The sequence below is a fragment of the Rhinoderma darwinii genome, unplaced genomic scaffold (genome assembly GCF_050947455.1).
Source record: "Rhinoderma darwinii isolate aRhiDar2 unplaced genomic scaffold, aRhiDar2.hap1 Scaffold_943, whole genome shotgun sequence".
NCBI classification, from domain to species: Eukaryota; Metazoa; Chordata; class Amphibia; order Anura; family Rhinodermatidae; genus Rhinoderma; species Rhinoderma darwinii.
In genome coordinates, this window is record NW_027464518.1 from 19,030 (window position 1) to 42,107 (window position 23,078).

The window sequence follows — 23,078 nt, forward strand, 5'->3', positions numbered from 1 at the left end:
AAGTCCTGTGTAGAGAATATTTTCATTCTTAGAAAAACTATAGCTATTCCTTGAGATAAATGACCGGATATAAACCTCACAGATCGTGGAGGAGCTGAGAGACCGGATCCTTCTGCTGCGATTCCCCCACAGGGTGCAGAGCAAAGAGACCACCCCTCGGGTCAAGAGAAAGATGTTTGGGGTCAGCTCTCCCTCCAAATCCCCTCCTCCGCAGGTCGCACCTCCTGCCTTCTCTGACCGCTGCTGCCTGGTCTTGCTGCACAAACCCCTGGAGAAGCTGCTCATCAAGTGAGTGCAGACGCCGGATAATAATGTGTGGAATCAGATAGTAATGACTTCTGTCTCCTCTAGATTTCCACTTACAGTCAAAGAAATTGGAGATAAAATTGGTGATCTATGTTTCCCGGCTAGCAGAGATTTCAGGAGCCTTTTCCCGTATGATGGGGTTGTCTGTGATGAAATAACCCTTAGTTTTCAGCTATCCAGTTTTATGTTAATAAATTCTCATTGTATAATGAAATGTTATTAAGATCTACTTGCCATCAGTGAATGAAATTGGGTTTTTATTTTATTCCCTGACAGCAAGCAGACATTTTGAAAATGGTGAGGAATTAAACACAACGTATGTTAGAAAGTTGCAGAAATGTTAATTATACGGTGATCTTGCTTTATTTACACTGGACGAGGCTTTTAGAAGTTTGCCACGCTGAGGAATAACCGGTTACATTTTAGGGATTTTCTGGCTTCGTTGTATAATAAAAGTTCTGCAACTTTCTAATCTACTTTCTTGAGATTTTCAAAATCTTTGCTGCTTGTCGGTAAATAGAAACATTCTCTCATAGATCCAAAGGCTGAAAACCCATACAGGCCTAATGCCTTGTGAGCTAAATACATCAGCAGCGCAAATCTCTTTTCCGTCTTGAAGGTTTGCCACAATGTATCAGTGCAGGTAAAATGTATCCGCCTGGAGTGCAGGCTTTTTTTGCTCACAGAGGATTGTCTAGACTCAATTTATCTGCAGCAGTGAGAAGTATTAGGTCCGTACTGGTTTTCTGACTTTGGAGGTGAACAAGTTTTTGTTTTTTCCGTTCACTGACAGCAAGTAGTAATCTGGAAAAGGGTGAGGATTGAAACGCAAAGTATATTAGAAAGTTTCAGAAGTTTTTATTATACAATTATTAGACTTCATTTACATAAGACAGGACGATCCCTTTAATGCCAGGCAAGTTCTGACCCCAGACCCCTAATAACTCCAAACCACTTACATTTCTCAGTCACCGCTCTCTTTTCTTCTCCCAGGTATGACAAGCTTCCTCTGGACTACAGGACGCCATTCATCCTGAACTTGGAGAGCCTGGCACAACACACGTCTGTACCTGGACCTCTGATTACCAATCGCTCGGCCTCCTCCACCCTGGCCTCCTTATCCCGCTACTTCTATCATCAAAGATGGATCTGGTCTGTGCAGTCAGGCCTGACGACCACTGTACCCACAACTGCCATGGCACATATCCTGTCCACCCTGACCGAGTACGTTTCTGGATCTGAGCGTTTTAAAATGAACTTTATTACCTTTAAAATGGACTTTACAGCCCAAAATTGTCATTTCATTCCCATTGGTCCAGAATCATCATGTATAGTTAGGGCTTATTCACACGAACAGGTGTTAAATCGGCCGTGAAAAACAAACAGCTGTTTTTCACTGCCGATTTGCAACCGTGCGGGACCAGAGTTCACAGATCCGTGACTGGAGCTATCCCTGATGTGACTGGAGCTATCCCTGATGTGACTGGAGCTATCCCTGATGTGACTGGAGCTATCCCTGATGTGACTGGAGCTATCCCTGATGTGACTGGAGCTATCCCTGATGTGACTGGAGCTATCCCTGATGTGACGGGAGCTATCCCTGATGTGACGGGAGCTATCCCTGATGTGACGGGAGCTATCCCTGATGTGACGGGAGCTATCCCTGATGTGACGGGAGCTATCCCTGATGTGACGGGAGCTATGCCTGATGTGACGGGAGCTATGCCTGATGTGACGGGAGCTATGCCTGATGTGACTGGAGCTATCCCTGATGTGACTGGAGCTATCCCTGATGTGACTGGAGCTATCCCTGATGTGACTGGAGCTATCCCTGATGTGACGGGAGCTATCCCTGATGTGACGGGAGCTATCCCTGATGTGACGGGAGCTATCCCTGATGTGACGGGAGCTATCCCTGATGTGACGGGAGCTATCCCTGATGTGACGGGAGCTATGCCTGATGTGACGGGAGCTATGCCTGATGTGACGGGAGCTATGCCTGATGTGACGGGAGCTATGCCTGATGTGACGGGAGCTATGCCTGATGTGACGGGAGCTGTCCCTGATGTGACGGGAGCTGTCCCTGATGTGACGGGAGCTATGCCTGATGTGACGGGAGCTATCCCTGATGTGACGGGAGCAATGCCTGATCTGACAGGAGCTGTCCCTGATCTGACGGGAGCTGTCCCTGATCTGACGGGAGCTGTCCCTGATCTGACGGGAGCTGTCCCTGATCTGACGGGAGCTGTCCCTGATCTGACGGGAGCTGTCCCTGATATGACGGGAGCTATCCCTGAATGCTCCTTTCCTGACAAGCTTTCCAAGCAGAAAAAATATTGCAACTCTCTCTGGATTGGGGAGAACCTTTACATGGATGGATCGTATTCTGATAAACTGGTATATTACAGATGCAGCGCCTTAATGCTGGTCCTTATTGTCCTATTATTTTGCCAGGATCCGACTCTCTGAAGGTTTCCATTTTGCATCAAGTGGAGAAGGAATCATTAACATGGTCTTAGAGGTCCCCATTCAGGTGAGCGTCTTATCTTATCCCGTCCATAGACCTGTTTCGTGGATCTCTAGCAGCTCTGACTGCCCCGAAAACATGTGTGTTCAGCTCACTATTCTAATAGGGGGAGTGAGACAAGCGGCTTCTAGACACCTCCGTAGCTGCTCATCTCTTTGGGAAACAAAGGACTCGGAAATCCTCTGTCCGCTAAATAGCCTGGACCGTTGGCTGATAGTTTTTTAGTTACACTGATACATTGTAACAAACCACATTTATGTGACATCCAGCTTCTGGTTTTCCCATTGCAAAAACAAAACACAGCAGGAAATTTGTTTTTATGAAATGCAAAGTGTGAACTTGACCTTGGTAATGATAACTCTTTATGCAATCATTGTGCACATTTCTTGCAGGACGATTCTATAGGTGAAGGCAGTATAGAGAAGCACAGCTGTATCATCCAGTACATTCTCTTTCCGCCACATGTCACATCCACCAAGGACAGGTGCGTTCTCTTTTCCTGTATCGACCGTTCCATTATACATTCTTAACCCGTAAGTGACCGCCAATACGCCTTTTCACGGCGCTGCATCAGAATAAATTAACAGAGCAGGGAGCCGTTAAATCTCCCTGCTCTCAGCTGCCAGAGGTAGCTCAGGGCTGGGGGCGTCCCTGCTCGAATGTGTGAGATCGATATAAGTATCGATCTCACCCGTTTAACCCTTCAGATGCAGCGCTCAATAGCGTGCGCCGCATCTGAGTGGCTTTGGAGAGAGGGAGGGAGCTCCCTCTCATCCCACCGACACCCAGTGAGAAGATCACTGAGTGTCTGTGTCTCTCGATGCCAGCCGGGGGCCTAATAAAGGCCCCCAGGTCTGCCTGTAGCGAATGCCTGTTAGATCATGCCACAGGCCTAGCAGATGTCTGTCTGTTTTACACGGACAGGCAGTAATACACTGCAATACAAAAGTATTGCAGTGTATTATAATAGCGATCGGATGATCGCATATTAAAGTCCTCTAGTGGGACTAGTAAAAAAAAGTTCAATAAAGTTAATTTTAAAAAAAAATGTGGAAAAAAATGAAAAACCCACTTTTTCCCCCTTACAAAATGCTTTACTATTAAAAAACAAAAATAAAGTAAAAAAGTTACACATATTTGGTATCGCCGCGTCCGTAACGACCCCGACTATAAATCTATAAATCTATTACACTATTTAACCCGCACGGTGAACGCCGTAAAAAAATTAACAAAAAACCTATGGAAAAATTTACTGTTTTCTGTGAATCTTGACTTAAAAAAAGTGTGATAAAAAGTGATCAAAAAGTCGCATCTACTCCAAAATGGTACCAATAAAAACTACAAGTTTTCCAGCAAAAAGAAAAAAGCCCTCGTACAACCGCATCGGCAGAACAATAAAAAAGTTACGGCTCTTCAAATATGGAGACCCAAAAACAAATAACTTTGAAAAAAAAGCGTTTATACTGTGTAAAAGTAGTAAAACATACAAAATCTATACAAATTTGGTATCGTTGCAATCGTGACAACCCGCTGTTAGTGTTATTTATACCACACGGTAAACAGCGTAGATTCTATTCCCCCCCCCCCCCCAAAAAAAGTTAATAAAAGTTAATCAATAAATAATATGTACCTCAAAATGGTGCTATTAAAAAAAATACAACTTGTCCCGCAAAAAACAAGACCTTACACAGCGATGTCGACGCAAAAATAAAAGAGTTATAGCTCTTCGAATGAGACGATGGAAAAACGTAAAAAATAGCTTGGTCATGAAGGGGTTAAAGGGGAATGAGGAGGAAATTAAAAATAAATAAACATACCTATTGGTTTCTATGACAAATTCAGCAACAATCTGCCCAACGTATCTGCTATGGTGACATCAGTCAGGTGACATCGGGCAGATTGATTGCTGGCAGAACTTATAATACATATCTATAGGTCCTATATCTATAGGTAAGTTTACTCTCGTTCTATTTCCAGCACATTGCCACCCCTAGTCTAACTTGTCGGTAATTCCAGGTGTTCCCCTTTAAATCGTTCCTTTTTTTGCGTCTGCAGCTTCTCTACGGATGAAGATAATGACCTGGAGGTGGAGGCCATAGAACAGGACACGGAGCTGCATCTGGTGTCTGAATGTTGGGTGGAACCTCAAAGCGGCTCCATCATGGGGACCTCGGAGCGCTGGAAACACCTTCAAGGTCTTATGTACTCGGAGATCCCGCAGGCGGTGAGTATATGGGCGCGCAGCGAGGGGCTTCTAAAACAATGGACATTTGGGAAGTAATTGGATTCAGTGCCGTGTAATATGACGTATATCGGGTTGTAAGCTATAGACTGCCTATAAGGCCCCCTTCACACCACCGTATTTTTCATCCTTCATTATGGACCCATTCATTTCTATGGGCTACGGACACCTTTCCGCGTATTTACGGATGGGTGTCCGTGCTGTAGAAATGATAGAAAATGTCCTTTTTTTTAACCGTAATTACGGCACGGACTCTCCATAGATGTCTATGGGCGCTTACGTAATTACGGAAGCGTTGCTATGCAACACCAGGAGATTACCCTAGATTCCTCCCTGCTTTTTAGTGGATCTGTAATACGGACCCCGTTTACGCACACCCTTGTGGATGATTTACAGATGACTATAAATGACTACAGATCCGTATTTACTGATGGATGAAAAATACGGTCGTGTGCATGAGGCCTAATATGCAAAACCAACCATAGACGGAAGATATAGGATCGATCAAACGACAGATCTTCCATGATTCATCCACTAAAAGAGTTTTTTAACCCGTTCATTGCCGCAACAATTTTCACACTTTTGATGTACGCAAAACAATCTTATTATACCCCCCCAACCCATATATTTTATGAAAGTCGACACCTTACACATTGTTAAAATTGGAACCACTCTTGTTTACATCCAGAGGCTCAAAAACCAGTAGAGACCAAAGCCTTCTCACAGCCTAATGTTTTTTTTTAATAGTAAGCAGAGATCTTGAAAAAGGAATATTTTAGTAAGTGGCTGGGTATTAGAAAATGAATAAAGGGGTTATTCAGGATTAGAAAAAACGTGGCTTATTTTTTCTAAAAACAGCACCACCTCTGTCCACAGGTTGTGTGTGGTATTGCAGCTCAGCCCCATTCACTTCAAAGTACGCTGCAACACATCATGGACAGGTGTAATGCTGTTTTTAGAAGAAAGCCGCCATGTTGTTCTAATCCTGGACAACTCTATAAGTGGATAAGCGACTTCCATGAAGAATAGGACAGGACTAAATACAACCTGCTTCATCCTGCGACTGTCAGGACCAGAGATTGTCATCCGGATCCAACCCCGAAAATCTAATTTGGGCAAATCTGCCATTCAGAAATACAGCTGGTCGATCAAGCGATGAATACATCACCTCTCATGTTAGATAACTAGGCAGAATTGTTTTGGATTGGAAAGGCATGGCGGTGATGGCGGCCATATTGGTTTTCACCCAGCTCTACCAGATATAATTGGGAATGTTGTGTTTTCCCTGTATGATCTTCGTTGCTTGCGTTTTCTTTATTGCAGCTGTTTCCCAGAGATCAGAGCTGTATTAACGTCATGCTGACATTCGAGTACATTGTTCAACTCTGCCAAAACAAAGATGGCGGCTCTCCCATCCTGACTAAGAATGACAGGGCAGGTGAGAATACGTACAGTCATACCTTACAGCAAGCAGTGTTACTAGAATTGTATGTACCGACTTATGACACGTCCGCCAGATCTAACCTTGTCTTTTACTGGCTGGCTATAGTGAAGTTCTTCGTATATTATAGACCTCCAGGCTCCTCCCGATTTATTGAGGCTCCTCCCCTCAATCTTTGGTAGTTTAATTACTTGTAGTTAATAATCATTCTGTCCTTACTGTAATCATCTCTCCATGCACTGACCTTCTGCTGAGCCTGTGCTTATACACAGCAACCAATATGAACAAGCAGAGCTGCAGTGTAAAGCATGGGGGTGAACAGATCCGCAGCCTGAGCCTTTGATGAGACAAGAGGTGGATTTTAGACCAGATCAGACTCCAATAAACAATGCAGCTGAGCGGGAGTCACTGGTCATAGCTGTGTCCTGATGGAACTGAACGAAAACTAGTCAGACTACCATAGACTCCAACAGACATTGCCCAGAGAGTTGTGACTTTTGGATCGTTTTTATGCCCAAAACTGGGCATTCACTTTAACACCAAGAGTTTGCAGGATTACCGTAGATCTGATGATTATAGTTCTGTCATGTGAATGTGTTATTATTCTCCCACTGACTACGTTCTCTATATTGTGTTTCATATTCCGCTATGTGATATGTAAATAAATATGTATCGGTTTGTGATCTGTATTAACATTGGTGTGTTACATTGTTGCAGACCCCCCGGAGAGCAGCGGGCAGTGCATTAGAGAGGTCCCATTTCAATTTGACCTAATGCAACTTCTGCCCAAATGTCAACAGATTGAAATGTTCTTCTTAACCCTGAGCCGAGGTAATGATTATAATAAGGGCTGTTTTGTACAGTAAAAAGAAAATCCGAGAGTAAAATACTAATAATCCGGAATCCTCCAGACTGTCGAGGTGCCGAATTATCAGATTTCCGTACCTACCGGACTATCTTGCATACATACACACAATTACCTGCTTCTTCTCCATCCCTGAAGTCCCTGATTCTGGGTCTTTCTAATATATTTTGTGATTCAATTCCTCATCATTTTCAAGATCTTTGTTTGCTGTCAGTGAATGAGAACATTCACAGGCTATGTAGCCTATAACATGCATAGTTCTGTTCTCAGTGGAATAGTGGATACAATTGTCTCCAGTCTAGTCAATGCTCTGTAATATAAACAGCCTGGACTCCAGACTGATACATTGTAACAAACTACCAGAGAGATCTGTGCAGCTGCTGATGTGTTGGACTCCTAGAGCATTACATAGACGGTTTTTTTCACTTCTCATCTGAGAGCAAGACTCGGTTTGTATAGGTTTGCTGCCTCTGAATGTAAACGAGTGTTTGTTATTGATTGACAGCAAGCAGAGATTTTGAAAATTGTGAAGAATTGTAACATAAAGTATGTTAGAAAGTTGTAGAACTTTTCATTTATTCAGAGAATAAGCTTTTTTTACTTCAAAACCCCTTTAGTGTTTCACATTACTCTGATCATGAAGCATAAGATGTTATTTCTTCTCCAATTACACAGGACGATTATCGGACAGATCAATAGTTCATATAACGCTCGTTGCCGTTAATTGCCCAGTGTAAACGGGAACAATCAGCAGATAAACGAGCAAACGCTCGATCATCTGGTCGTATCGATTTAAAAAAAGTGAATTGTTGTTGTTGTCGGCAGCGCATCTCCCTCGTTGATTGGCGCTCGCTGGATCGGCTGCTTATCGGCCGGTGTAAAAGGGCCTTAAAGCTAAGCAAAAAAACCTGCTGGCGTCCTGATAACAGAGGGCAGTCGATTGTGAGAGCTAACGTGATATCTACACAGTTGGGGCTTAACCAGCCAGCCATAAACTGGTTCGTCTCCCCCTGCCCTGACCAACTTTCCAATATTTTTAGCTTTTAAAAAAAATTATTACAATCCAGTTTCTGTTCTGGCTCCTTATTAAAATCAAATCTGTGCCGCAAGAAAACCCAAATTTTTTTTCGACCAAAGTGTAAAATACAAATTTTTAACCCTTAGAACCAGTCATTCCAAAAGGTGAAATTGGTTGTGGATATTTTGGTATCAGACGGCTTTGGTCCTGAGGGGGTTAATGTCTGACTGTGACTTATAAGTGAATGTACTTTGAATATAAACTTAGTCTGTGTTTCTTTTCCAAAGCTGAAGCAGAAGTTTCATCCGTGGAGGCCTCACTGCCGAACGATATGCTGCTCAGCTTATTCCACAGCTGCCTGCAGGGGGAGCTCAATGACCAGGAGATCCCATTTGATGATCAAGACCACCTGACTTTTATGGAGCAAGTTCTACAACGTGACCGTGACGGGCAACCCTCCCCCTTCACGTACTCACAAGGTATATTCAAGACCAGCGTTCCAAAATGAGTGGCTCGTAGCCCCTTTGTATGAGCTCACATAGTGACATAGTCATAGATGTTAAAGGGGGCTTCTAGGTCTTAGGCTCTAATCCGCAACAAAATCTGCGACAAATCCGCGATGTGTAAACTCAGCCTTACACTGCCGTGACAATCTAAACAAGCGGAGCTGCAGTATAAAGCATAGGGAAGGGACAGAACAGAAGCCTGAGTCTCTTATGATAAGGAAGGTGAATTTTAGACTAGTCTAGAGTAGACCATGCAGCTATGCGGCAGTCACTGGTCGTAGCTGTGCCTTAATGTAGCAGAAAATCTATACAAGCAGAGCTGCAGTGTAAAGCATGGGTTGACAGCGCATCAGCCGGATCCTCTGTGACACAGACACCAATTAGACATTGCAGTTAAGCCGAGAATGTAGAGAGATTATAAACCACAGGTAACAAAATCACAGGTGAGAAAGATATGATGCACATAGACTGAGGGGCGGAGCCTAAATAAGGAGGAGGAGTCTGGAGATTGCCTTAGAAGTTAAATGTCGTTGATTTCTTACAGGGGAAACGTCGAGGAGCACGGTCCAATCAGACGCTGCAGATTCTTCTCTGTCTTCACATAATAACAGTCGCTATGAACCAACGAATTCATCCACCACATTACAGGTATAGCAGTTTACTGACCGTCTCATTATACCAGTCCTTGTAGCTTCAGTGTTACAGGGGTCATCTCATCAGAGTCCATCCCTTTCCTATTGCAGCCTTCCGGCTCGTGGCACCCCCAGAAAACCGCTAATCTAGCCGGGGGGACACTTCTCTGGCCAGAAGTTTCCCCTGCAGCAGCCACTGGAAATGTAGTATTACATGGCCGCCATTCAGATGAATGTAATACATGGACAGCTTGAGTCTTATAGAGTGGCTCCCTGTTCGATCACATCAGACTGGGACGGTTGCTTAGCAGCAGTGTGAATCCGGCTCGGTGACTACTTTTTCTACTTGAGTCTATGGAGATCTATGTGTCACCCATCACAGGCTTCAGCAGTTCTTGAACCTCACTAGTATTACACGGGGAGGGGGGCAGAATATAGTGCAGCCTCCCGATCTCTATTTATGGCTTCTCAGCATATTTAGGAGAATATAGAGATCACGGTGTCCCCCAGCATGCAGAAATGGTATGGTCTTTTGCTGGTCATGTGATTTATGTGCTGAGTTATGGGATTCATAGCAAAGCAGAGATGAAGAGAAAGCTGGGGAAATCTAAGAATCAAGATGGAAGCTTTTTTTAAAGCTCAGACAAGGCAGCAGTTCAAAAAGTAAGTACAGTATACATAAAAGACGTGTAGGGTGTGGTATACAGGCAGGTGGGGGTGCAGACCTGGAAAGTTGTTACCACTGGAGGTCTTCTTTAAATATAAAAGTTAGATTCACATTCTAAGTAGTGGGAGGTCGGCATCAAGCTGCTGTCTGGTTTCCCAGTCTCCTCCTCAGCCCACAAGCCTGTGCGATTACATAAGCATGTTGTCTGAGCGCTTCTCCCCCTCTCCCTTCATATCCCCGTCAGTCATTGTGGCTACCCTCCTGTTTTCTATTGGATGTAGCAGGGGCGTAACTAGGAAAGACTGGGCCCCATAGCAAACTTTTGACTGGGGCCCCCCCTCCCCTGGGTGTCACACAACCCCCCCCCCTTGTAGATAGTGCCTTTTTTACAGCCCCCTCTGTAGATAGCACCATACAGTCCCCCTGTATGGCGCTATCTACAGAGGGGCTGTATGGCGTTATCTACAGAGGGGGCTGTATGGCGTTATCTACAGAGGGGGCTGTATGGCGTTATCTACAGGGGGGCTGTATGGCGCTATCTACAGAGGGGGTCTGTATGGAGTTATTTACAGGGGGGGCTGTATGGCGTTATCTACAGAGGGGTCTGTATAGTGTTATCTACAGGGGGGACTGTATGGCGCTATCTACAGGGGGGCTGTGTGGCGCTATCTACAGGGGGGCTGTATGGCGCTATCTACAGAGGGGGCTTTATTGCGCTATCCACAGAGGGGCTGTATGGTGCTATCTAAGGGGGGGCTGTATGGCATTATCTACAGAGGGGGCTGTATAGCGCTATCTACAGAGGGGGCTGTATGGCGCTACCTACAGAGGGGGCTGTATGGCGCTATCTACAGAGGGGGCTGTAACGCCATACAGCCCCCCCCTGTAGGGAACGCCTTACAGCCCCCCCTATTGGGAATGCCATACAGCCCCCCCCTGTAGGGAACGCCATACAGCCCCCCCTGTAGGGAACGCCATACAGCCCCCCCTGTAGGGAACGCCATACAGCCCCCCCTGTAGGGAACGCCTTACAGCCCCCCCCCCTGTAGGGAATGCCATACAGCCCCCCCCTGTAGGGAATGCCATACAGCCCCCCCCCTGTAGGGAATGCCATACAGCCCCCCCCCTGTAGGGAACGCCATACAGCCCCCCCCCCTGTAGGGAACGCCATACAGCCCCCCCCCTGTAGGGAACGCCATACAGCCCCCCCCCCCCCCTGTAGGGAACTCCATACATAGTCCCCAACTCCCCCCAAAAAATCGGACCTACAGTGACATGTATCCCCTATCCACAGGATGTCCACAGGATAGGGGATACATGAGTGATCGCTGGCAGCGATAGGGAGAACGTCTTTTGTTTAATGGCAGAGCGGGGAGATACCTCCCTGCTCTGCCGTAGTGTTCAGTGGCGTCCCGCTGTAGCAGCCATAGCGGCTACTAGCGGAGCCTCCGGCCATGGTGGGGGCCCGTGCCGGCGGGCAACACGGGCCCCCTTATTCTGCGGGCCCCGTAGCAGCCGCTACGGCTGCTATAGCGGTAGTTACGCCACTGGGATGTAGAGAATCAAGTAGAGGCCACACAGAGCAAGAATGGCTACGTCCCCCTTCCTCCAATGCCAATGAGTGCAGGGGACAGTAGTTGTATGGTGATGTCATCATGCCAAATAAAGAAGACCTGTCGCCTCTCCTGACACGTCTGTTTTAGTAAATTCTCGTAAACCCCATGAAATAGCAATTCTGGAATATGTTCTCTTAGAACTCTGTTGTACCATTCCTCTGTTAGTCCTCCTAGAAATGTATAAATAAATTGACATCTGGGTGTTACTTTTCCCCTTGACAAAGGGGCGTGTCCCTACACCGTCTCACTCTGTCAGCTCTGATTGGATCTTGTCAGTCTGTGTATGGACACACCCCCAACTGCTAACTTCCAGTTGTTAATTTGTTCATACGTTTCTCGGAGGAATAACAGAGGAACGGCACAATGCAGGGTTCTAAGCAAAGATGCTCAAGAATTGTTATTTCAGGGCCGACGGAACGCCAGAACGCAGATGTGAACGAAGCCTTAGCTGCTGGGAATTTTTTTGACTGATAAGCACTTTACTTATCTACATCCAGAGCCGCGTCGCAGTCGCTGCGCTACCTCATGCGTTTATCGAGGCTATACCGGCTTGCAGTATTTTTCAGAGTGAAATTGCAGTCAACCCCCCCCCCCCATATTTTTCAGCTAGGCAAATGTATTTATTTTCAAATATGCAAATTCATATTCATATTTATCCCATGTGCTGAACGGCTGCATATTGTATTACATTGCTGGATATTTACATAGAACGATTTGCATGGCTATACTGGAAAGATCAGTTGCGTTCCTTATGTAGAGATTTACCAGGCACCGGTAACATGAAGCAGACGGAACACAATGGTATTTTACTGTCAACATAGAAGGAAAACGCAGACGGTTTAACAACATTTCTCTGTGAATTTACATAAAATGGTTCTTGTATGGATTTTTTATTTACATCATGACTCCAGTCACAGCCAGAGCTGCATTCACAATTCTGGTTTGCTGATATCATACTATGGGAGCTGAAATTGAAAGTTAGATCTTTGTCGGAAGGTTACATGATAGTTTGCAGAATGCAGATAGCCCATAGACTGATTGTGGGAGCTAGCAGATTTCTGAATGCAGCTTTGGTTGTGACTGAAGTATAAAACATGAAATAACGCAATGTCTTAAGATAAGTTAAGCAAAGAATTTGCAAATGTTTGTAATGTGGACATAAGCTTTAAGGGTACAGTGTTCGGGAGGGAGAGTTCGGAGGACTCGTTTGGCAGTGGTTGGGAACAGGCAGAAATAATAGACCTATCATGACTGTGATACGTACCCCGCGCCGTCATAGCTACCGCGCGCCGTCTCATACGTACCGCGCGCCGTCTCATGCGTACCGCGCGCCGTCTCATACGTACCGCGCGCCGTCTCATGCGTACCGCGCGCCGTCTCATGCGTACCACGCCGTCTCATACGTACCGCGCGCCGTCTCATGCGTACCGGGCGCCGTCTCATGCGTACCGGGCGCCGTCTCATGCGTACCGGGCGCCGTCTCATGCGTACCGGGCGCCGTCTCATGCGTACCGGGCGCCGTCTCATGCGTACCGGGCGCCGTCTCATGCGTACCGCTCGCCGTCTCATGCGTACCGCGCGCCGTCTCATGCGTACCGGGCGCCGTCTCATGCGTACCGCGCGCCGTCTCATGCGTACCGCGCGCCGTCTCATGCGTACCGCGCGCCGTCTCATGCGTACTGCGCCGCCGTCTCATGCGTACCGCGCGCCGTCATAGACGCGTAAGTGCTGTCTGTTCCTATGTAGATGCTTCATGTGATAACCTGCAGAGAATTCTTTTCTTAGAGTCCATGTCCTACAGAGGAAACGGAGGACGGCAGAACATTGTCGCACTCGGAGGAGCCGCCACGGTGGCGCTGCTATGCTCGACTGGTGAATGCACAGCACCTGCTCCTCACCTTCCTGCCAGCATCTTTTACAGGTACAGAAAACTGAACAATTCTCATCTGGTAAAGTGTAACTAAACTTTCAGAAAACTTCTGACGTGTCATAGTGATGTGTCAGACGTTTTGATCGGTGGGGGACCGCGCACTGAGACTGCGCCGATCACTAAAACGAAGGGGAAGAAGCGCTCGGGTGAGCACTGAGCCACTTAGTCTTTGATCGTATTTTCTCGGAAAGCCAAAGTAACGGTGTACGGACTCAATAGGTCTCTGGGCTTGTGCACCGTTACATCGGCGTTCCAAGAAAAGCCGATCTGAAACGAAACAGCTCAGCGTTCACCCGAGCGCTTCTGAAGCTTGGTTTTAGTGATCCTGCACGCATGTGTTACTTCTGTCCGTACTGTTCGGTAGGTTAGCAAGCAATAGGTGACAAATGGAAAGATGTAACACATGACTGCAGGATCTGACTACACAGGCTGTTTTTTTTGTACTTTGTTACCATGGAGACCTATAGGAGCTGTATACACAAAACGGTAGGACATTTTTATTAAAGACTCGGAGATCAGCTGTCATTTCTATAAGAAGTTGATGGATACATTGTATAAATGTGCAACCTGCTAGGACTGTTTTGGCACTGTACTACTTTTTAGCAGGTGTTACAGCAGGTGTGTTGAGAATTAATGCTATCTAAGTTTTTGTTGATGATCATAATTTTCACCGTAGACGTCCAAAAGTTAATGATTCCCCTAGAAGCCTCCGTGTCCACAGAAGAAAATTCTTACTCAGAAAGTCTCCTGTCCAATGCTGGAATCCCCACACTGAGCATCACTCCTGCAGGGGGTAAGAGGAATACATTTTAAACATATATATTATATATTTGGTGCATGAGGACAATATCCTAAGACTAAGACTAGACAAAAAATTTGTTGCGATGTGTTTATTATTGGGACTTTTAAAGGACTCTGTAAATATATTACATAACTAATCCTGTACTGATCCTGAGTTACATCCTGTATTATACTCCAGAGCTGCACTCACTATTCTGCTGGTGGAGTCACTGTGTACATACATTACATTACTCATCCTGTACTGATCCTGAGTTACATCCTGTATTATACTCCAGAGAAGCACTCACTATTCTGCTGGTGGAGTCACTGTGCACATACATTACATTACTTATCCTGTACTGATCCTGAGTTACATCCTGTATTATACTCCAGAGCTGCACTCACTATTCTGCTGGTGGAGTCACTGTGCACATACATTACATTACTTATCCTGTACTGATCCTGAGTTACATCCTGTATTATACTCCAGAGCTGCACTCACTATTCTGCTGGTGGAGTCACTGTGCACATACATTACATTACTTATCCTGTACTGATCCTGAGTTACATCCTGTATTATACTCCAGAGCTGCACTCACTATTCTGCTGGTGGAGTCACTGTGCACATACATTACATTACTTATCCTGTACTGATCCTGAGTTATATCCTGTATTATACTCCAGAGCTGCACTCACTATTCTGCTGGTGGAGTCACTGTGTACATACATTACATTACTTATCCTGTACTGATCCTGAGTTACATCCTGTATTATACTCCAGAGCAGCACTCACTATTCTGCTGGTGGAGTCACTGTGTACATACATTACATTACTTATCCTGTACTGATCCTGAGTTACATCCTGTATTATACTCCAGAGCTGCACTCACTATTCTGCTGGTGGTGTCACTGTGTACATACATTACATTACTTCTCCTGTACTGATCCTGAGTTACATCCTGTATTATACTCCAGAGCTGCACTCACTATTCTGCTGGTGGAGTCACTGTGTACATACATTACTTATCCTGTACTGATCCTGTATTACATCCTGTATTATACTCCAGAGCTGCACTCACTATTCTGCTGGTGGAGTCACTATGTACATACATTACATTACTTATCCTGTACTGATTCTGAGTTACATCCTGTATTATACTCCAGAGCTGCACTCACTATTCTGCTGGTAGAGTCACTGTGTACATACATTACATTACTTACCCTGTACTGATCCTGAGTTATATCCTGTATTATACTCCAGAGCTGCGCTCACTATTCTGCTGGTGGAGTCACTGTGTACATACATTACATTACTTATCCTTTACTGATCCTGAGTTACATCCTGTATTATACTCCAGAGCTGCACTCACTATTCTGCTGGTGTAGTCACTGTGTATATACATTACATTACTTATCCTGTACTGATCCTGAGTTACATCCTGCATTATACTCCAGAGCTAACTATATAGATATTGTTATGTGTGATAATTAAACACTGCGTAAAGATAAACTTTTTACTTTGCGCTTTAGGTAACGGACCAGAGACAGAACGCAGGAGGGAAATGCACACGTCCTTCAGCCGCCAATCCTCCCTTCAAGACATGGTCTCCAGCCGCCGACTACGCTGCCCTGTCTATGTGTATAATTGTCCCTTGGAGGCGCTGCGAGAGCTGTTAGTCAGCTCCCGGCAGCAGAGAGTGTCCTGCGACGTGTTCTTCAGGTGAGTTACATTACCAGGACCTTAACTAGTCCTCAGTAATTCATGTGAATCTCCATGGTCACAATATAGCCAGTTATCTTCCATGTTGGCCTTTGTGGATTTCATAGTTACATTGTTACATTGTAGTGTTCTGGGGGTTAAGCGTCAATGTGGCAGAATACGGGGGACTTCTCAGGACATGTTTTAGGTGTTTTAACCCTCCGTATACTCTTGTTTGTTGCGTTTTTGCTTATTGATTTCAACAGCAAAAAGTTCAGCATTCAAAACCATATGCAAAATGTATGTTTTTTTCCATAGAACCAGTTCTGGGAAAATTTCCTTGAACTGCTTCTATACACCGGTTGTTCCTTTAGTGGCTGTGGGTGGCCACGTTACCCCTGCAGTATTAGGCCCCATTCACATTGTTTTTTTTTGGCCATAAATTAAACGTATATGCCAGGAAACTTATTCTGTATGTCACCCATAGGTTATTACGACATCTATTTAATGTATATGTCATGAAATGGTCATGACATATACCGTATATATCGGCGTACAAGACGACTTTCTACACCCTTAAAAAAATGTCAAAAGTGTGGGGTCGTCTTATATGACGGATATTGTCGGATATTAGGGATGCACGTTGCAGCCGCACAGCTCAGTATAGTACACATGACTATGAGAGCGGGGCTGCGGCTGTGTAATTCAGCCACAGCCCCGCTCCTGAGTCCTGACATATGCGCGCGGGGTCAGCATCATGTGATGCGGCCGGCGCTGCACTAATGATCTGCGGCACTGAAGACAGAACATGGCGGGCGCGCTACAAAGCACCCCCATGTTGTCTTCAGTGCCTGAACTGCCGCTCATTAGTGCAGCGCCGGCCGCATCTCCTCATGCTGACCGCGCGCGCACTTCCTGTCAGGAGCGGGGCAATGGCTGGATTACACAGCCGCAGCCCCGCTCTATAACGCCGGAGATCAGAGAACCTCTCATCTCCGCCGTTATTCCCGTGAATGCTGCGATCACAGCTGACTGCAGCATTCAGGGGAAAGTGAGAAGGGGGGATGCCCCTGGATCGCGTCACAGGGAATTCCTGTGACGCGATCGAGGGCCATACCATATATGGGCAGACAGCCCAGGGTCTATTGACGGACCCCAGGGCTGTCTGACCATATCTCTTGTTGTTAGGATATACCCAAGTATGTCCTAACAACAGCCTGTGTACTATCAGTATACAGGATAATGTACTGGCACATATCTGATATATGTCAGTACATTAAAGTTTAAAAATAAAGTAAAAACAAAGTATGGTTACATTTTAAAAAAAAATACACCTTCACCTTTTTTACAATAAACATTAAAATAAGTCTCAATACATAAAATACACACATTCAGTATTGGCGCGGACAACAATGTTTTTGCATCATTTATGATGTGTACGCTGTAAAAAAATGAAATAAACACGGCTTTCATTCACTTATTAATGTGAGGCGCGAGGTGCGATGAATTTACCCTCCATGTTCCTCACATTAATAGTAATTAACCCCATCATGTACCTCGCCTATCTGCGCATGCGCGAGTTCAAAGAGACAGAGTCCTGGGTCCTGCCGCCGATGGCCATAGTGAAGCGCTCCTGCACGAAATGGTGAGTATATCTTAAATTCTATATTTTAAGGGTAAAAGTTGGGGGTCGTCTTATACGCCCAGTCGTCTTATACGCCGACATATACGGTATGTTAAATGCCTGTGACGGATGCCATACAGTGGCATTCGTCATCTATAAAAACATAACTTTTTTTTTTTACGGGATTTCGTTGCATGGCGTGGTTTATTACGCTATTGCAGTATACTGAGATATACCAACCTGACGGAGGCCTATAGGACGCTCTTCTGGCCTCCATCGGTCTAATGTAACCCCATGGACACATTAAGTGTGTACACAAGAAGCTTTCCTGGCGTACACGCTGAAGGTTCATCATAAACCGGGCCTTACACTGAGCCCATTTAAATGAATTGTAGCCTCCGTAATACATTGTAGTATTACATTTCCAGAGAAGGGGGCGCTCTTTCTAGTGGTAATCTGGGGATCCTGACGAGAGACCCTCTTATGACATCCATGTGCACCAGATGAAAAAAGAAATGAATGGAAATGATGACCTTTCTCTGATTTTATATAGTAATACTGTTTAAAGGGGTTATCCCAAGATTAATATTGATCACCTATCCACAGGATAGGTGATCAATGTCTGATTGCTGGGGGCCTCCACCGCTGGGATCCCAATCGATCACTAGAATGTGGGTCTTGAGCCCCCCCTTCCTTCTCACAGCACGATCGGTGGGAGGAGAACAGTGAATGGCGCTGCGGTCACACACGCGCCCTGCCGCTCCATTCAAAGTCTCTTAGACTGACAGTGACAGTGTTCGGTTATTTCCGTCAGCCCCATAGACATTGAATGGGAGAGGCTGGGCGCGTGCTCCATTTAAGCTTCTTTTCACTGCCATCGTGCAGTGAGGAGGGACTGGGGTTTCGGGACCCTTGTTCTAGTGATGGTGCGGGTCCCGGCAGCGATCAGACTCTTACCACTTATTCTGCGGATAGGTGATAAATGTTCATCTTGGTATGACCCCTCTGATTGTAGGGATTGTGATGATGTATTCTTTACACTGCGGTGGCGGCGGCGGCTACTGTTCTGTCCGGGGCAGCTGCTAACCCCCTGCTCTCTTCTTCAGTGAGTATAAACAGGAGTCTGTATCGTGGGAAATCTTTCAAGAATTGAACACCAGGTAGTATCCGTTCCCAGCAGTGCTTTGCCTATGCAGGAGATGGAGTCTGGGGGTGTTTAGCGGGACGGCGGGCCTAACCGGTGCTTGTGCTGCATGTGCTGAGCGTGTTCCTTGTATGAAGTTTGTTGCGTTCACGTCACCGCGTCCTGTGGGATTCGTCCCCGGCTTCTACTACAACTCGCCGATGAGGTTCAGAGCATTCAATGTCGCTCACCCACTTCTCCCTGCAGCACATTTATAAAGCAGTGTAACTTTCCCTCTTCAAAAATGGTGCTATTTGTATGCGGCTGAAAGCCTCTCCCGGCCCAATACATCTCACAGCTTAGGGTTTGCTTCAGTTGCATCCTGTCTAGACAATCCTCTGCGAACTCAACAGCTTGGGCTTTAAACTGATACACGTTCCGTGCACTGATACATTGTAGCAAAATATCAGGACAGGAGAGACATTTGTGCTGCTGAGAGGTCTTAGGTGGGTACATAAAGTTTCCATTCGCTGACAGCAAACTGTGTGAGGAGTTGAAACACAAAGCATATTGGAATGTTGCCGAATGTTTCATTATAGGTCTACATAAACCCAGAAAACCCCTTTACATTCCCAGAGGTTTTTCCAGCAGGTTTTGAATGGGATATTTTAGGGACAACTCAGTCCATCGCAATATATTAGGAAGGTGATAGCCAAATATTTTAGCCTAGCTGCCCCCAAGCTGGACCTTCGTGGTTCCTGTTGTATCATTGGCACAATAGTCAAATCTCATAATTGTGTTTCTATTCTCCGATCCTTGTTCTTAGTGAACCTCATGTCACGTCTCGTCTTTGAAGTTGGGGGTGTCCGAGCTCCACATACTGAGCGAATCATAGACTGCGCTTCTCTGTGTGTATGTGACGCTTCATGTTACCATTGCTGTTTGTATAGCTGACGATTCATGTACAGTGGAGACAATCTACAGAGGTGTCTAAAGGTTTAGTCCTGTACAACTTCCAGCTGATGAGAGAGTAGTCCCCCCTCCCCCGCAGCAACTCGTCACCGCTCGTGTAATTCTACCATATCCTTCATTTTTCTCGTATCTGGTTTTTAGGCCCTTCGTGACCCCTGCGGACCAGCACCACTCACTAGTGGATAATAGAGTGCCAACTAAATATACATACGTGCCCGGCTCTTATATGAGATTTAATTATAGATGTATAGAGTATAACATACCCGTGCAGCCATAACATTAATACCACTGACAGGTGAAGTGAATAACATTGAAGATCTGGCCAAAATGGTGTCTGACCGGGGGGGGGGGTGGTATATTCAGCACCGAGTTACTAGTCAGATGTTGATGTTTTGGGAGCAGGAAAAGCGGAGAAGTGTAAGGATCTGAGCGACTGTGACCAGGGCAAGATTGGGGTGTCCAGACAACTGGGTCAGATCGTCTCCAAAATAACAGGTCTGGTGGGGTGTTCCCGGAATATAATGGTTAGCACCTACCAAAAGTGCTCCAAGGAAGGGCAACCGGTACCCGGCGTCATGATCATGGGCGCTCAAGGCTTGTTACTGTGTGGGGAGTGACGGCTCGCCTGTCTGGTCCAATCCCACCGACGATCTACTGTACCAAAAATTGCTGAAAAAGTTACTGCTGGCAATGATCGCAAGGTGTCGGAACACGCAGAGCATCGCAGCTTGCTGTGTAGCCGCAGACCGGTCAGGGGGGCCATGCCGATCCCTGTCCACCTCCAAAAGCTTCTACAATGGGCACGTGATCATCAGGACTGGGGCAATGGAAGAAGGCGCCTGGTCTGATGAATCGCATTTTACATCATGTGGATGGCCGTGTGCATCGCTTACCTGGAGATGAGATGGCACCAGGATGGGAAGAAAGCCGGCGCTGGCAGTGTGATCTGGGCCAGGGGTCAGCAACCTACAGCTGTTGTGAAACTACAATTCCCAGAATGCCCGGACAGCCTTTGGCTGGAATAATTTGATCCTTTGGATGTCAGGGCATGCTGGTAGTTGTAGTATTTCAACAGTTTGAGTGCCGAAGGTTGCTGACGCCTGCTCTGGGCAATGTTCTGCTGGGAAACCTTGCGTCCTGGCATTCATGTGGATGTGGCACGTACCACCGACCTAAACGTTGCTGCAGACCCCCCATCATGGCAGCGGTATAACCCTAATGGAATAATTTGTGAAGCATGATGAAAAGATCAAGGTGTTGATTTGGGAGATGCATCTGTGGGATGTGCTGGAAAAACAAATCCTATCCATGGAGGCCGCACCTCACACCTTACAGAACTTATAGGATCTGCTGCTAATGTCACAGTGCCAGAGACCACAGGGACTTACACCGGTCTTGCGGAGTCCAGGCCTCGACAGGTCGGAGCTGATTTGGCGGCACGAGGACGGCTACACGATATTCGGCAGGAGGTTTTAACGTCATGGCTGAGCAGTGTTTGAGAGATGAAGTTTTATGACATTCTATAATAAACGATGGAATCTGCCTCTACAATCCGGTACAGGCCACCACTATGTTGTCTGTAATGGGAGAGCTCTACCCTCAGGTCCTGTGCTGGGAGATCCCTGAACACCGAGCGCACAGTATATATAATATGTACGGCCGCCGTGTCTGTATACATCACCCAGAGTGAAGAAACCGTGAAGGTTTGGAGCACAATGTACATCAGTAAGTTGCTGATTTTGGCGATTGCTACAAAGTTAAATTTTCTAAAAGCCGGACTACCCCTTTAAGAAAATATAGCAAAATCAACACAATGGAAGAATATTTTAGAAACATTGAAGGGTAACTATACTGTCAAAAAACTTCTGACATGTCATTGGTTTTGATCAGTGGTGGTCTGAACACTGAAACCCACCGATCGCTAAAACGAAGCGGCAGAAGTGCTCAGGTGAGCGCTGAGCCGCTTCGTTTATGATCCTTTATTTCTTCTGAAAGTTGAGCAAGTGTTGTACAGGTTCAATAGAAAGTCTATGGGCCTGTACACTGTTTCCGAGAAAAGCCGATCAGAAATGAAGCGGCTCCGCACTCACTCGAGCGCTTCTGCCGCTTCGTTTTAGCGATCGGTGGGGTCTCAGTGCTCGGACCCTCACCTATCAAAACTTACGACATGTCAGAAGTTTTTTTAAAGTATAGTTACCCTTTAAGCTTGCTGCGCTACCATGACTGTCACATAGATTTCCAAGGAGTTTTCCATATTGACCTATATTTTTACCGTGATACTGTCCCTTTAAGACGGAGGGGTGATGTTCTGTATAAGAATTCTCATGTATACTTAAGTTGATTTTCTACACCAGGTCCCAGTCTCAGGAGCGACCATCAACAAATCCATTCATTCACTACAGGCAAAAGGAACTTGTGAACTACTGCAACCTGCTCCAGGAGCATTATCACCAGTGCTATGTGAAAGGTCAGAGCCGGGCACTGAATGGGCACTGAATGGGCAGAGTCGACTTGTTTTATACAGACCCTGACCCTCTATTTGTATCCTCCGTCCTTCATCCTGACTTGTGTTTTTGCTCCGTCTCTCTGCACACTCTTAGGCTTATTCAAGGCTCTGCAGCAGTCCCTCTGGGTGTCCCACCAAGACCTCCTGACAGCGGTGGATTATTGCGAGGAACAACTGCAGGAGATCGATATCACCAACTTCCTAATGACTCTGTGCGGACATCTGCGTAGCTTCCGAGACACCCAAACAGATGCTGGGCCCTCGCAGAACGGACGGCTTTGTAAGGCCAGCTTCCGCATCGGCAGCCTGGAGCAGGAGGACGAGCCGAGCGTACGTGACCACGCCGCGTTACACTCGGAGTCCAGGTAACGAGCGTCTCCTCTACACGTCCGCTGTTCATCTTCTCTTATGTGTCGGGGTTGTTGTATTTTATAACAAGTCCTAAAAATCCCTTTTTCTTCAGCGTGGATATAGAAGAGTGTGCGGAACAAGAAGCCAGTGAGGTGCCGACCCCAGAACCGAGCAGCCGGCTGTGTTCAGAATTTCAGCTTTCTCACCTGGAAACAGGACAGGCGTGTGAGGTGTCTCCAGACCTCCACAGGATCATACAGGTACCTTCTTACT

The 23,078-nt window shown here is 46.2% G+C and overlaps 1 protein-coding gene across 1 annotated transcript in view; it reads left to right on the plus strand.

Annotated features, from left to right (window-relative positions):
• LOC142733369 (KICSTOR complex protein SZT2-like) overlaps positions 1–23,078 on the plus strand; it is a gene marked incomplete at its 5' end in the record, with an annotated part of 100,860 nt that overhangs the window by 16,953 nt on the left and 60,829 nt on the right. Inside the window, 16 exons of the mRNA XM_075849536.1 lie at positions 83–288; positions 1,300–1,530; positions 2,761–2,839; positions 3,226–3,317; positions 4,889–5,057; positions 6,399–6,513; positions 7,234–7,347; positions 8,687–8,878; positions 9,450–9,553; positions 13,606–13,741; positions 14,427–14,543; positions 16,061–16,250; positions 18,960–19,013; positions 22,303–22,415; positions 22,549–22,819; positions 22,918–23,065. Of these exons, the coding sequence (XP_075705651.1) occupies positions 83–288; positions 1,300–1,530; positions 2,761–2,839; positions 3,226–3,317; positions 4,889–5,057; positions 6,399–6,513; positions 7,234–7,347; positions 8,687–8,878; positions 9,450–9,553; positions 13,606–13,741; positions 14,427–14,543; positions 16,061–16,250; positions 18,960–19,013; positions 22,303–22,415; positions 22,549–22,819; positions 22,918–23,065 (2,331 nt within the window). The remainder of the gene's footprint in view (positions 1–82; positions 289–1,299; positions 1,531–2,760; positions 2,840–3,225; positions 3,318–4,888; positions 5,058–6,398; positions 6,514–7,233; positions 7,348–8,686; positions 8,879–9,449; positions 9,554–13,605; positions 13,742–14,426; positions 14,544–16,060; positions 16,251–18,959; positions 19,014–22,302; positions 22,416–22,548; positions 22,820–22,917; positions 23,066–23,078) is intronic.